General features: G+C 47.2%; 1 protein-coding gene and 1 long non-coding RNA gene across 2 annotated transcripts in view; one reads left to right on the forward strand and one right to left on the reverse strand.

Annotated features, from left to right (window-relative positions):
* LOC102152764 overlaps window positions 1-6724 on the reverse strand; it is a 75350-nt gene extending 68626 nt beyond the window's left edge. The window contains exon 1 of the long non-coding RNA XR_005373069.1: window positions 6558-6724. This is a non-coding gene — a long non-coding RNA (uncharacterized LOC102152764). The remainder of the gene's footprint in view (window positions 1-6557) is intronic.
* Window positions 96-15527, forward strand: INHBA (inhibin subunit beta A). Its single transcript, XM_038562654.1, has 2 exons — window positions 96-589; window positions 10011-15527. The coding sequence occupies exons 1-2, from the start codon at window positions 202-204 to the stop codon at window positions 10895-10897; spliced, it is 1275 nt and encodes a 424-aa protein (XP_038418582.1). The 5' UTR covers window positions 96-201; the 3' UTR covers window positions 10898-15527.
* Window positions 15528-15961: the final 434 nt, after the last annotated feature.

The raw sequence follows: 15961 nt of genomic DNA on the forward strand, positions 1-15961 counted from the left end.
AGAAAGAAAGAAAGAAAAGAAAAAAAGAAAAAAGAAAAAAGAAAAAGAGAAAAGAAAGAAAAGGAAGGAAGGAAGGAAGGAGGAGGAAAAAAAAAAACCCACAAAAAAAAAAAAAAAAAAAAAAAACCAACCCTGTGCGTGAGGGGGGAGGCAAAGCAGGGCCTTTTAAAAAAGGCGACCACGACAACTTTTGCTGCCAGGATGCCCTTGCTCTGGCTGAGAGGATTCTTGGTGGCGAGTTGCTGGATTATAGTGCGGAGCTCCCCGACCCCGGGGCCCGAGGGGCCCGGCGCGGCCCCCGCCTGCCCGGCCTGCGCGCTCACCGCCCTGCCCAGGGATGCCCCCAACTCCCAGCCCGAGATGGTGGAGGCCGTCAAGAAGCACATCCTCAACATGCTGCACTTGAAGAAGAGACCCGAAGTCACCCAGCCGGTGCCCAAGGCGGCGCTTCTGAACGCGATCCGCAAGCTGCACGTAGGCAAAGTCGGGGAGAACGGGTTCGTGGAGATAGAGGATGACATCGGCAGGAGGGCAGAAATGAATGAACTCATGGAGCAGACCTCGGAGATCATCACGTTCGCGGAATCAGGTGGGTGCGGGCATGGGGCGCGGGGGGTGGGGGTGGGGAGCCCGTGCCAGGCCTGGGGGGAGGTCGGGGGGGCGCACGGGCACGGGGCGCCGCGGCCGGGGGGGGGGCGCGGGGGGCGCGCGGGGGGCGAGGCCTCCCCGGGTCCCCAGGGGAGCGCGACCCGGCCGAGCCCTCGGGGCCGCGGAGGAGCTGCAGGCGGGTCTGCGTGCGCGAGGCTCCCGCGCCCTGCCCGCCCTGCCCGCCCGGCCCTGCAGACCACATCCAGGCAGCCCCGCTGGAAGCCCGGGCATTGTCGGGGGCTGCAGGGGTGCAGGGCGGTGGGCTGGGGGCAGGGAGCCCAGGAGGCTTCCGGACCCCATCCAAAGTTTTTATGGGGTGAGTTGGGGTGGGGGGGCGCACGCCGCGCGGAGTGTGGGGTCGGGGTGGGAACAGGCACAGATGAAGTCATTGTCTTAAAACAAACCTTCCCTTTAAAAGTCCAGTCAGGGGCCACACCGACAAGCAGGGCTTACTTAGTGCTGGTGACAGTCTTTTTTTTTTTTTTTTTTACCTTTAGAAACTCTTAGAAGAGCACAAGCATCACATTCGAGGCAGTCAAGAGGGACTTTGGTGGTGGGGGGGGGACAGCTGACATTGAACCAGCAGTCACTTTTGGAACGCTGACTTTTGCTCTCTGAACAAAAAAAAAAAAAAAAAAAAAAAAAGAGTTTTGTTCTCTGCAAAGTTACTAAGAGCTCCCTGCCAAGGAATGCAACCTTGACAAAGTGCTCTCAGATACTACACTGAACTCTCACTCAATCCTTAAGAGGAAGAACTTTAATAGATTCTAATCATTGGCTCGGGAACATGCTAACCTGTTGCTGAATAGAAAAATACCTGTCACAAGTGTGGCCCCAGCCCCGGAGCCAGGTTATTTTTACAGTTAGGTGACACAGCCCCTTCGCACGCCGCTAGTCCGGGCACGCCCCGGCGCACAGATGTGTTAATACTGTGTTACTTTCATGGTAATGCCAGCCTAAAGAATCGTACCCCTTGCCAAATCCATTTGAAAGGAATGCCATTGTTTTGTTTGGTAGAGCATATGGCCAGTAAAGTATGTGCAGGGACTCCCAGCATTTCTGTTTAAAAGTTTGCCGCAGCAGTATAAACAATTAAGGCAACACTCAGAATTTCCAATCCTGAAAACCTGTTGACTCAGATGTTCTGTTTTCAAGAAAACCCTGCCAGACCTGGGCATCCTTTTCGGGGAGCAGATAGCCTGCTGGCTTCCTGGCTCCCCTGGGAGGAGAAGCCCTGATGTCCCACGAGCCTCCTGGCAGGACAGTGTCTCCCTCTCCCTCGGCAGAGGCTTCTTTTAAAAGAAGGTCTTTCTTTCTCTAAGCTCTTTCTTGATGCAGCCCCCGAATGGCACGAGGGTTAGGACTTTATCTTTCGAAGCTTACTGAGGGACAGAGTCAGGTTGGCGATTTCACGGGGCCGCTCACCTTTCCTGGGGGGCGAGGTAGGAGGGAAGGTGCTTACTGACACTGAGTCCAGTGGAGGGGAATGGATTCCCGGGGTCCACAGGTCTGCTCCCTGTGCTGGCACAAAGGGACCCTGGAGGTTTTTATAAACCAGTCACCCCACATGATGGCCTTAATTGCAGGTCCTACTCAATTGGCTTTCCCGGCGTCAGATGACTAAGTGTACCTATGCCTCTGACCACTTTTAATATACACCTGATGCTCTAGCAACAGCCTCTCTTTCTGACTTCGCTGACTTGTCTAGCAAATCATGCTCTTGGCCTTGAGAGGTTCTGCAGAGAAAGAATTTGACCTTTTACATTCTTTCTTACTTATGGCCTTCATCTCAGTGGCAGTCTTTTTCTCTTTTCTATGAACTCTTGTCATTTTTTTTTTTTTTTTTTAGCTTTCCTGTTAGGTGTTTAGTTTAAAAGACATGGAGTTACTTTTTTCAAAGGTGATTCATTTGACTCACACGCTGACTCCAGTTTAAGGCTTGTAATGGAAAACTCCTCCTGGTTGAGTTTACAACTTGACTTTGGATGAGCTGCGGGAGTCACAGAAAATGTTTATGACCCCTACTTATTTTCCTCATCTGAGAAGTTTCCACACCTCAACTTCAAGTTGATTTACTATGATTTCGCGGAATTAATGATTGCTGTATGGACAACCTGCTCCTCCAAGTGGTACTCCAGATGAGTATTTTGTTGCTGATTCTGCTAACTAGGAAAGAGCTTCATCCACTGAATGTACAGAAATGTCTTCTTGCTTTTGGACTAATTCAACCTTCGGAATATCCAAACTATGTCAAATGTAAGAATTGGGGGAGTAGCAAAGGAGAGTCATTTGTCGTCCTTCTGTAAACTATTTGGTACGGCACGGAACCCGGTTAGTGTCCCTGATGCCGGTGCCACCGACCCATACCCATAGATGTATCTTTCGACCTTAAGATCCCTCAGCTGGGGGGATTCGTGTATAATTTTTGCCTCCACCCTTCTTGGTGGTTAAATAAGGCCACGACACGGCCTAGCAGTTGAGGGACCGCAAACAGCTCGTGTCTAGGACTCTTAGGAACTGAGTTTGTCCCATTGGGGCTCAGTGGAGAGCGCCCCATCCTTGTAAGGCTGCTATGAGTTGTTACCAACTAAGTGGCAAAGAGCTGCTCTCGGGCTCTCTGAAATTTATTCCAACAAATAAAAATTATTTTTTTTAACGCATGTCACCCCAGATAGCTCACCAAGATCACTCCATTCTTTGGCCGGCTGGCATAGAATGCCGCTGTGTTTACCTTAAGACCGGAAAGGAAAAGAAGAAGGGATGGGTAGGGTCAAGTCAGCGTTCTCTATAATTGTCAGTGAAATCCATGTCCTTCTGGATGGCTGTATCCTATTTTATCTTCCTGTGATCTGTGATGATATAGGGGCAGTCAGTGTCCACTAACAGCACATCACTGAGTCTCCATAGGCTGCCAGATTTACACGCTGATTATGGCAATCAGCCTAGTGGATTGATAGCGCTTGGTGAGGATCGGATAGGGACAGAAAGACAAGTGAAGCGCCAAGAAGCGGGAAGTGCTCACTAAGCCCAGGTGTTGTTGAAAGTAACATGGAAATCTCCCCCTCTTGGAGGGTTCCAGTTACAGGCGAGTTGAATTAGAAATACTTCCCAAACAGAGGTCTAGGGAGGCTTGCTTGGATGACGATCTGTCTTTCCCAGCCCAAGAAAGCCATCTCAAGGGGGAGTCGACTCCCACCAAGCCCGTGCCAGCCTAGGGACCCTTCCTGAGACTTCTCCCTCACTGAAGGGCGCCTTTAGGGGTTACAGGCTTTCTTCTCCGAAGAAGGAGAGATGAGTGGCCACAAGAGGGCGCATTCCAAAGACTTTTGCTCCTTAGCAGTCAATCTAGGGAAAGGCAATTTCACCTCCTGGAAGCCCCAATCTGTAAGCGCCCAGATCCTGGTGATTATCAGTGCCCCCCCCCCTTCCTCTCCAGCTCCAGGAGAAAGTTAGGATTTTATGGGATGAGAGAATCACGACTACCTGTGACCCAGTAAAGGAGACAGAGGAAAGGAAATGGGAATTCTAGGGATACATATGAACATTCCGGAGCTCTATGGAAGACAGAGGAATGATACATTTCAGAAGCAAAACAAAGCAGAGCGTGGAGAAATGTGACCATGAATCATCAGCAGCACTGATCTGCTCACACATCTCTCCCTAAGACGGCTGGCTGCCTGGGCTTTTACCAAAACGCCTTCCATCTTCCCTCATTTTGTTGCCTGGTCTGCCTGGCTTATCAACGCTTTTCACCAGCGACAAATGACAAGTGACTTCCAACAGGGAGGAAAGGGCTGTTTGCTGAACGCCTTGTGAGGACTTGGGTGCAGCTTCGGGGGATGCGTTTGTTTCTGAGCTGAGGCTGGAGCCAAATGGTGGAGGCGAGACAAGAAGCGAGATGCCTAGTGGTTTGGGCCTGTGACGTAGGTGGGTCGGAGTTGGGGCGGGGTGGGGGGGAGCCCTCGGAGGGCAGAAAGTCAGCTTTCATATTTGGAGAACTGGGAGTCCTACCTTCCCCGGCACTTTTAGTGAAAACACGTATTTGTCTTGGCCCCTCTTCTGCTAAACTATCCTGGAGCATGAGCTGTAGATCAGAATGTCTCCTACTCCACCGGTCCCTAAATCCAGAATCCAAAGTGTAAAAGTTCTCAGGAACTTTGGAGGAAGTCTCTGAAATTTCTGTGGGCTGAATCTTAAGAATTTTCTCTCCTTCTTTGCGGAAACTAACCCCCCCCACCTCTCTCTCTCTCTCTTTCTCTCTCTCTCTCTCTATTTCATCACCATTGAAATGGAAGACACCCGAATGTGGTCGAGCATTTACAATTCAATAGCAGATCCTAAGGGGGAAAAAAATACCAAGGCTAACAAAATCAACCAGATAATTTATGACCAAAGCTATAGTTCTCCTCCAGGCAAAACCCTCAGCGGCAGGTTAAGGGAGGCATACCCTTTAAGACCCCACTTGCTGCCTTCTGCACAAACCACTGGAAACAGTCCAAATGCAAAGCTAGTGCTTCCGAGAACACACAGGCCGGCCTGGTAGCCTGGACGCCCATACCCCCGACGACACCAGAGCTAGGCACAGCGGAATCGGGGGCAGAATGGAAAATTAAAAGTAACGGCCACATTTTACAGCAAGGCTTTCTCCCCCATGGCGAGTTAAAATCCTCTGTAAACAACGAGATTTTCCACATTCACGTTAGAGACATAATCATTACCCCTATGTATGAGGGCAGCATACTTTAGGCAGGACCCTGGTGAGGAAAACAAAACAGAACACAAATGAAACACTGCGTGTGTGTGCGTGTGCGTGTGCGTGATGCGTGTGTGTGTGTTGCTTATTTCGTTGGAAATGTTCCTACGCCCACAGATCCGAGGTGCAGGGCTTGAGGAAGAGCAGAATTTTGAGTCCTGGTATGGGGGGAGGGGAAGAACGAACAAACGAGGGGCTTGCTTGCTTAACCCTTGGCAGGCCTGCTTTCCTGATGGAGTTATTAAAAACATTTGAAAAATCCTGAAAGCAAAGGGAAAAGGTGCTTTTTCGGGTTATTCTTCCCTCCAGGTTGCGGCCCTCCTTCTGCCCAAAGCCCCCACCCCCCTTGCCCAGCAACTGGAAGGTGTGATCTTTGTCCTTCCTCCTCCTCCTCGTTTTTTTTTTTTTTTTTAAATACACCTTTCTCTCTCCCTTCGATTTGTCCACCGACCTCATAGAGGTTTCAGTGATGAGATATTATCACCCACATGGGTTTGCGTGGGACTTTCTTAGTGAATTACTCAGGCAGAGAAGGCTGTGATACAAGCCTTGCTCACGAGCCTCTGGAGGGAAAAAATAGCACAGAGGATGAAAAGAATATTATCAGAGTAGGTAATGAAAGGTTAGCAACGCCAGCGGCTCTATCTGGGCAGGTAGGTGCTGATGCAGGAACACAGTGCGCACCTGTATACGCTGCTAAGGCTGTACCTGTTCACAAAGCATTGTGGGAAGGCTTCCATTTCAGGATTTGATGCAGGAGATAGTTAAGTCAAACCCGAGACTGATTAGTAATTGATCCCAAACATCTCAGCCTCAGGCACCCTCCTTCCATTTTTCAAACTGTCACGCGTAGGGATTTGAAGATTGGAGCATCCTGAAAGCATCACTGCAGTATAACAATCTCTCTTAGGTAAAATGCAGATAAAGGGAACATAATCGGGTGACTAGGTATATTTTGCACACCTAAGAAACTTGAGGGTCGTAATAGCTTTTCTGAAACCTGCAGCCCTGATAAATATTAATCATCTCAGCTTCTAGCTGTCTCATTCTCTCCACCCCCTTCTGCAATGAAAGCTAAAAATGTAAAAGAGAAAAATATATATATATATATTGCACTGCTTAATAAGTCAAATACAATAGAACTTTTAAATTGTACCTGCATATAAGGTAGACATTAGGAAGACTTGCATCTCTCTCTTCCCCCTGTTCTCCTGAGCATTATGGCAACAGCATTTTCATGGAATTGGATCTGTTTTATTTTTTTTCCCTGATAAAATATCATGCAATATACAAATAGCAGTTCCAGAAATGGACACCAGGAGAAGGAGGCGACAGGCATGTCAATTAGTAGGGGGAAAATCCAAATGTCAGAAATATGGGGGAGAGATACAGCACACAGGCAGTGGATGCGAATGCAGGGAACAGTCTTTCGAGCTCAGATCATTAAACCAATGCATAAATCAGCGCTGTGCCTCTCCCCAGTACGCAGGCGATGCCGTACAGTTAATTATCAGCCAGGACCAGGTTGAAAGTCATTTTATGATGCCTCTCTGATCCTAATATAACAGCACCTGACAGATTGAGCCCCCTCTAATGAGTACTCTCTTTGTACGATCCTCTCCCAGGAACACTAAATCATTTGCTTCCAAGTACAGCTGCCTGTGAAGAAGGGGTGGGGCTATATCATGCCTTAGAAACCTGCTCTTGTGGAACGAGGGGCTGTCCTGTGGGCTGTTGCTGGAAAACCAGGGACCTCAGCCCCCCTGGCCCTACAAAAGGCAATTTGCATGTGCTCTGGCTCCTCCTGTCAAGTCAGCCAATTAGCACCCCTTGGCCCCCCTCACCGCACCCCACCCCCCAGCATCTATGGACTTCTCCGGACTCTATTCATGGAAAGTCAGAGGGATGCTGGTTCCGCACTGCCACCTGGACCCTCTGTCTTTACCCGAGGACCATCTATCTACCTTCACCCTGGCCCCTCCTGTCAAACCTGGTAAAAGCAGAGCGGAGGAGCCTGTGGGAATGGGTTACCTGAAACCCAGAGAGCTTTCCCATCCCGAGGACGAGTCGGATTCTCCAGTTTCACACTCTTTCCTAGAAAAACAAAACACAACTTGGTGCCCTCTGGCTTCTCTAATTTAGCAGCTACTATCTCTCTGTCTTTCCAGTGGCACCCAGCACAGTTTAGGGTTTCAGGAGCTGGCCTGCATAGAGGCAGAAGGGAGAACAGCAGGTAGCTTGTTAGGATTCTAGGGGGGCAGGGTGGAGGTGCCTGCCCTGGAGGGGGGCTGCCCACTCCTCCTCCGGGGGGGGGGCGGCTCCAGGGCCTTGGGGGGCTTCCGAAGGACCCTACCACTGCTGATTGTCTTTTCAAATTTAAATCATTAAGCTCTCCTTCCTGGAATCTTCACTTTTGCTTTCCCCCAAAAAACAGACAGCAACAGAGAACCCACCAGTTTTCAGCCAAGGGAAATACTGCGTTCACATTTTGAAAAGAAATCATGCCCCTGACAAAAAAAAAAAAGAAAGAAAGAAAAAGACAGTCTCCCCTTCTTCTAACTGCTGTCGACTCTGGTGATCTAATTGTAAACCTAGCTTTATTATTCATTTCAACTCTTGCCAGAGACCCAAGGCCGGAGGCAGAGGACCCCCGCCCCCCACCCCCGGCACCCCCATCATCGTGGCCAGCGTGCTAGCAACGTTATACCGAGATGCCAGAGAATCTTTCGTATACATATGTAGCCCTTCCTGGCCCCGGCCTCAGCGAATTTACCACTATCAGAATCACAGTGTGCAGAGTGTGTTAAATTAAGAACAGAATCTACAGTGCGCAATGCACAGAAAAGCCTGCCTTCTGCTGCAGAGAACTTGAAACTGTGCCGAAAATTTATAGTACCGTAAACATCTCAGGGCTGAGAGTGATAAGTATGGCTGGATTTCCGTTAGCTATAGAAATCCAGGCAGGGAGACCCTCCTAGGGAGTTGCGAGTTCTAAGATGAACTCCTCCAACCCTGTCCTCAGATTCGGGTCCGAGATGCACGGCGGACGGCGGACGGTTGTGAGCAGGTGCACGCAGGAGGCGGTCAGGCAAAGGGGGCGTGTCCCATGGACCACCAAGTGGTAAAAGTGCAAATAAGGGGGAAGGTTTGCTCAGGCAGAGAATTCTCGTCTGGACACCTGCTCCCGAGAGTAGACGTAGTTGCGTGCGGAGACATACAGGTGCTTGCGGAAAGAGGAGGGAACGGTTTACATTAGGCAAGAACTGAATGGTCTCTGAATCCAACTGCCTCGCCAGTGTGGGGATTTCCTCGCTGTTAGTAGCAGTTGCTGTAATTGGGGCTCATTAGAGCTGCATTCAGAAAGGAAGCAGGCAGAAACGGGGGACGCGGCAGGAGGAGGTGGATCTCCTAATCTGATGTAACTCCATGCTGAAGATGCGCTTGCCTACCTCCTGGGAAGTGCCCGGGCCGTGACTGTGTGTGTGTGTGAGAGAGAGAGAGAGAGAGAGAGAGAGAGAGACTCTCTGACCTGGGACATCCTAAATCAGACATTGGCTGGAGGGGGTGGTGGGGCAGGGGAGTGATGTGGTCTCATCTGAAAACCCAACCCTTCTCCAGGGCGGCCACTGATGATGAGGTGTGGGGAGCAGGAGGGTTCTAGGCAGCGGTCACCGGCTGGGGCTGAGACAGCGTATGGGATGCTCCTGACCTGAACCAACAGGTGTGGCTGAGCCACCCAGGACCGGGCACTGAAAGGGGTTGGAGTTGAAGGCGAAGCAGCTGAGGTGGAGCCCAGAGTCCTGGGAACTTTCTGTGTATACCTGCTGCAATGATTGCAGAGGGGCCTGGCTCCCTGCTGGGGGGTGTGGGGGGCGGATGTGGGGAAGGGCTGTGGCGGTGACCCAGGCAAGAAACGATGGAGGGGTGGGGCAGGGTGTGGCCAGGGCTAGCTGGGTGGCACCCGCCACGCTCACTTACGTGGGGGGTGTCCGTGCATTTCTGTGGGCAGAGCGGGGCTTCCGCAGCTCGCCAGGGCTCGCAGTGCGCCTTCATCCGTGCTGTGCCAAGCCCGCCGCATGATGGGTCAAATGTCACTACGTCATCCCCATCTCATAGAAGATGAAACTGAGATTAAACAGTTAGTGCTCAGACGCAGAGCCCCCCAGGCTTCCGGACACTGACAGTCTAAGGCTCTCTTCTCTCTCCAGCCAGGCGTTGACAGACTTGCTCTGGAAAGGGCCGGAGAACAAATATTTTAAGCTCTGCTCTGGGGGCCAGTCTCGGTTGGGTCTGCCCGACTCCATGATGGAGCACAGGAGCCAGCCACAGACAAGCCGTAAAGAAGTGAGCCTAGCTGTGGTCCCAGGAAGCCTCATTTATGGGCACTGGAGTGTGAATGTCCTATAAGTTTCACGTGTCACAAAATGCTCTTTCCCTTCAGCCATTTCCAACTGTCAAAACCCTCCTGGTGGCCGGTGGGCCGTGACCCGCTGACCCCTGCTGGAGACGGTGGCAGAGGTGCCACGCTCGCCTGAAATGAGTGAGTGGTGACCCCCCAGCACAACTAACGAGTGTCCCTGCTCTCTCTTGTGCTGTGTTTCGTCTGCAGGCACAGCCAGGAAAACGCTGCACTTTGAGATTTCCAAAGAAGGCAGTGACCTGTCGGTGGTGGAGCGTGCAGAAGTCTGGCTCTTCCTCAAAGTCCCCAAGGCCAACAGGACCAGGACCAAAGTCACCATCCGGCTCTTGCAGAAGCACCCCCAGGGCAGCTTGGATGCGGGGGAGGAGGCCGAGGACATGGGCTTCCCGGAGGAGAGGAACGAGGTGTTGATTTCTGAAAAGGTGGTGGACGCACGGAAGAGCACCTGGCACATCTTCCCTGTCTCCAGCAGCATCCAGCGCTTGCTGGACCAGGGCAGGAGCTCCCTGGACGTTCGGATTGCCTGCGAGCAGTGCCACGAGACGGGCGCCAGCCTGGTGCTCCTGGGCAAGAAGAAGAAGAAGGAGGAGGAGGGGGAAGGGAAGAAGAAGGACGGAGGAGACGCAGGGGCCGGGGGGGACGAGGACAAGGAGCAGTCCCACAGACCTTTCCTCATGCTGCAGGCCCGCCAGTCTGAAGACCACCCTCATCGGCGGCGGCGGCGGGGCCTGGAGTGTGACGGCAAGGTCAACATCTGCTGTAAGAAACAGTTCTTTGTGAGCTTCAAGGACATTGGCTGGAACGACTGGATCATCGCCCCCTCCGGCTATCACGCCAACTACTGCGAGGGTGGGTGCCCGAGCCACATAGCAGGCACGTCGGGGTCCTCGCTCTCCTTTCACTCGACCGTCATCAACCACTACCGCCTGCGGGGTCACAGCCCCTTCACCAACCTCAAGTCGTGCTGTGTGCCCACCAAGCTGAGACCAATGTCCATGCTGTACTACGATGATGGGCAAAACATCATCAAAAAGGACATTCAGAACATGATCGTGGAGGAGTGCGGGTGCTCATAGAGCACCCCCGGCCCAGGGGTGGGGGGACAGGAGCCAGAGTTGTCCAGAGAAGAGACGGTGGCAAAACAAAAAACAAAAACAAAACAAACAAACAAAAACAAAAGACAAAACAACAACAACAAAAAAAGAAGAAATGTTTAAGGTTTCTGAGTTAAACAAGCAGGAAAAAAAGATAGAGATTAAGAAAAAAATAAATAAACTAAAAAGCAAAACCTGAAACAGATGAAGGAAGATGTGGCGAAATTCCTTAGCCAGGGCTCAGAGATGGAGCAGAGGACGAGATAGGAATTGGGAGGGAGAGGAGAGCGGCACACCCTTCATTTCTTCTGATATCGAGGTGATGACATCCGTCGCTTACGCGGGAGTATTGTCCCCTCCTTTTCAATCCCCTTTCAGTGTGAGCCTCGAGGTCAACTTGTCTAGTCTGCAGTCATGTGGGCTGGCACAACCCAAATAGCATCTAGAAAGCCATGAGTCCGAAAGAGCCGGTTACAGGCGCTTTCCCACCCAATTACCCAGGTTGTAAGGTATGTCTGTGTGACCCTCTCTCTGTGTATATCAGCCCGTGCACACACGCACACAGACACACACACACACACACACACACACATCCACACACAGAGGCATTTCCACACGACACATGCATACATGTACTGGTAAGAGAACAATAGTGTGCAGGCGGTCACACTTCTTTTTTCTGCACCAGTTTTGCAACAGAGCAAAACGAAACAAAAACCAACCTTAAAAAAAAAAATTTGAGAACAAGAATGGGAAGAGAGAAAAATCAAGGAACAAAGAATACCAAGTTACATTTCGTTAAGGTGCTTATGATCTTAGTACTATGCAACCTAATAGGTTTGAAACTGTTTACCTGAGAGAGAACAAAATGAGAGACTTTTTTGTATTGGAAGTAACCTGATTAATTTTTATTTTCTTCAAGGAGAGATACTTGAAAGGAATATGTTTGTCCATCTGTTGGATCCAAACATTTCTATATTTTGTAAATGTTGTTTTTTTTTTTATCGTTTACTATTTGCACTACAATGGTGTTTGACCTGTCTAATCCTTATTTAACAAGTATTTTCTTTGGGTGGGGGTGGGGGGGTTAAGAGCTGCACTTAATGTGAGCTATAAAAGAACTGCTACAGCACACAAAATAGCTATTTTTATTATTATAATTATAATTATTATTATTATTTTGTACCTTAAAAAATAGACACATACACCAAAGACATTTGTGTGAGCCTTTAAACAGTCTGTCTGTGGTTGGTATCATTCACCATCAGTGAGTCAGGGGTTGGGATTCAAGGCAGAGTAGGGTGGATTGTGTTCAGGCCTCGAAGACCTGAGAAGTTTGGTTTTTGACTCCTTTGACATCCATGAAACGGGCCATTTCATACTGGATGTACAGTAGTTGTACACTGTCGGCTATCATGGAACACTACATGCTTGTGTGTGTATATGTACGTCGCTCGTGCATATGCATACCTGTGTGTATATATACATGGATCGCATCATGCCCATGCACATTTTAAGCACGTCAGGCTGTCATTTTGTAATGTTCTTAAAGCAATGAATGTTTGTGTGCAAAACACAGTATTTTTAAGAAGGATAGGCTATAGTTTTTGCTTTTCCTCTGAACTAGGTGGGCACATTTCAAAAAAATGTGGATGGGAAGAAGCCTGGAAACTCCAGTGAATATTGAGCAAGACCCTCTTTTGTTGTGCAGGGATCCAGCACCCTCTCTTTCTTGCCCCTCACCTCCATCCCACCAGGTATTCCCTGCAGGGAAAACAGGAAACTCATGTTCTTCAAGGTTCTAGGCTGATTTTTTTGCATGCACGACTTTTATTTATTTTCCATTGGAATCAATCTTAAATCAGAAAGCTTTTTCAGAAAGAACAAAACCTAATCTTTAGGCCAGAAGAAGAGTTGGGTACCTTTTTTTTTTTTTTTTTGTGATTAAGGCCTAAGCGTGAGAAATCTTACTTGCTGGGCTAAATAATGTTGTTGTCACTAGCTAAAAGATAAATAACTTGGAGAAAAGTCTTGAGAGATTGGGAAGAAGGGAGAGAACGGCAGGGTGGCAGCAATGGTAAAAATCCCTAATGTTTTAATTTACAGCCCAAACTTCTGATATATAAGTTTGTATGTATTGACTCAGATGCAAAAAAGAAAAAAAACACACTTCATTTTATAAATATCAAAGTACATGCTTAAAGCTAAATTTCTACTAATTTATTCCACAGTATTTAGCTTGCCTAGAATAGCTAATAAGTTATTCACTTATATGCTTTTGAAAATACAGAGCCTTGTTTTTACTGACTTGTTTGTAGTTTGCAAAAATTGAAAAAAATACTAATAATTTGGAAAAATTGCATTCGTTAGTATTTTGTAAAATACAGAAGCTTTCAGCCCTCTGTCAATTCATAGATTTAAAAAGATTAATGGTAGGAAAATAAAATTGTGAGAAACCAAATGCTCCTAAAGGTGGTTTAGCTCTTCTTGAGATATATATACTAAATTGGTGTCCTAGAACTCCAGGCTGTATGTAGGCAAATTATTTTAATGTTATTACTGGGTAGATATACTTAACTGCATCTCGAAGTCTGCCCTTTCTTCTGCAAAAATACAACATGTACTACAAGGGAGTGGACTCTAATTAATTGTAAGAGGGAGAGCATGCAAAGTTGGTACTTGCTTCCTCACTCTTAACCGTTGGCCGGGAGATCGTTGAGGTTGGCAAGGTGGGCACCGTGAGGAAAGTTTCAAGGTGAGGGGGATGGTGATGTTCAGCTTTACAAATTTGCATGAAAAATTTAGAGGGCCTTTCAGACTGCTTTTTATGTGGTAGTGGCACTAATAATGGAACCCGCAAAGATAGCGTGTAGAACCAAGTCCTAGTGCACAGGGCACTAGCAGAGATGGTCAGAGCAGTGGGAAAAGCAGGCCGCTCAAAGATAGCTGCCTGTTGGTGGCTCCCATTCATCTCAAGTGTGTGCACCATCTTTTTAAGCCCTTTAAAAGAGTGCTGGACACAGTTGGGGGTGAGATGGAGTTTGGTTAGTGGCCATAGTAATTGCAAACAGAGCAAAATGAAATCCCACGTGACAATATTTGAATGGGATGTGTTAGTTGAGATGAAATGATTGGGTTATCAAGCATCCCCAATCTTTGACATTATTTCATTACATTTATGTGGCCTTGAAACAGAATTAGAAATTGCTGCTATCTTTAATAATCTTGGAAGATACGCAGGCTTGTAAACAACCACACTTTTCATGTAGCAGCATGAAGCCAAAAGAAAAAGCTTTTAAATTCTACGATATTGGTTCTTCACAGTAGGTTTTCCTTAAAACAGGGTGGCTCTATCTGATCTTAGCATCTCTCTGCTCTTTCTCTAGGGCTAATCTCTAGGCTCTTAAAAATCTACTCATACCAATCTTAAAAGCTCTGAAAAGTATTTTTTAAGAATGATAATTATTTGGTAGTTTGGGTTCTTTCTTTCTTTCTTTATCTTTATTTAAAAAAAAAAAAAAAAAAAAAAAAAAAAGCATGGCAAGTTCCAGCACACTGAGTTGAGATTTTCTTGTCCCTGAAGACCAATCAATTTCATAGATATTTAAGATTGATTCCACACTTTGTTTTCAAGGAGAATGCCTGCATTCTCCTCTAAGGAAGAGCAAATGAATTTTGTTTTTCACCCCCACGGGATTGGACCTCAAGAAGTAACTCTAAAAAACAGAGAACACAAATGCCTCAGTTGTATTAAGCTTAGATTCAAATTATTATGTTCACTTGAAAAAATGATTTCCTGGGGGCCTTTTGGCAACTTCCCTTTTCAATGTAGAGAAGAACTTAGTCACCCTGAAACCCTACACAATAAATGGAACTTGTAGATGTGGGCAGAAGGTTTGGGGGTGGACATTGTGTGTGTTTAAATTAAACCCTTTATCACTGAGAAGCTGTTGTATGGGTCAGAGAAAATGAATGCTTAGAAGCTGTTCACATCTTCAAGAGCAGAAGCAAACCACATGTCTCAGCTACATTATTTATTTTTTATGCATAAAGTGAATCATTTCTTCTGTATTAATTTCCAATGGGTTTTACCCTCTATTTAAATGCTTTGGAAAACAGTGCATTGACAATGGGTTGATATTTTTCTTTAAAAGAAAAATATAATTATGAAAGCCAAGATAATCTGAAGCCTGTTTTGTTTTAAAACTTTTTATGTTCTGTGGTTGATGTTGTTTGTTTGTTTGTTTGTTTGTTTTTATTATTATTTTTTTTTTGGCATACTACATGCAGTTCTTTAACCGACGTCTGTTTGGCTAATGTAATTAAAGTTGTTAATTTATATGAGTGCATTTCAACTATGTCAATGGTTTCTTAATATTTATTGTGTAGAAGTACTGGTAATTTTTTTATTTACAATATGTTTAAAGAGATAACAGTTTGATATGTTTTCATGTGTTTATAGCAGAAGTTATTTATTTCTATGGCATTCCAGCGGATATTTTGGTGTTTGCGAGGCATGCAGTCAATATTTTGTACAGTTAGTGGACAGTATTCAGCAACGCCTGATAGCTTCTTTGGCCTTATGTTAAATAAAAAACCTGTTTGGGATTTATTTTTTATTTTTATTTTTATTTTATGTCTTATTGGTTTTCCAAGATCAACTTTGCACACATACGGCTACACCCTTTGCTGGGTGATAATTTCGTTTCTCCTGTAATTATCGAGAAGCGTATGAGAAACAGACTGAATGGGAGAGAGAAGACAAAAGCTGGATGGAACAAGAGTACTCAGAGAGGAAAAGAATAAATATTGCTGTGGCAGGGCTTTGTAATAGGCTGCAGATGCTTGGACCAGTAGTAGTTATATTTTATTCATTTTGTTAATTTCCCATTTCTCAAAGTGTAGTGGCAAGTAACATGAAATAAAGTAAAATTCCTGCCTTCCCTCCCCCTTCCCACATCCCTCCCCCTTCCCTTCTTTCCTCCCTCCTTCTCTCCTTCTTTCCTTTCCTCCTTCCCTCCTTCTTCTCCCTTTCCCTTCTGGCTA

The sequence above is a fragment of the Canis lupus genome, chromosome 18 (genome assembly GCF_011100685.1).
Source record: "Canis lupus familiaris isolate Mischka breed German Shepherd chromosome 18, alternate assembly UU_Cfam_GSD_1.0, whole genome shotgun sequence".
Taxonomy (NCBI): Eukaryota; Metazoa; Chordata; class Mammalia; order Carnivora; family Canidae; genus Canis; species Canis lupus.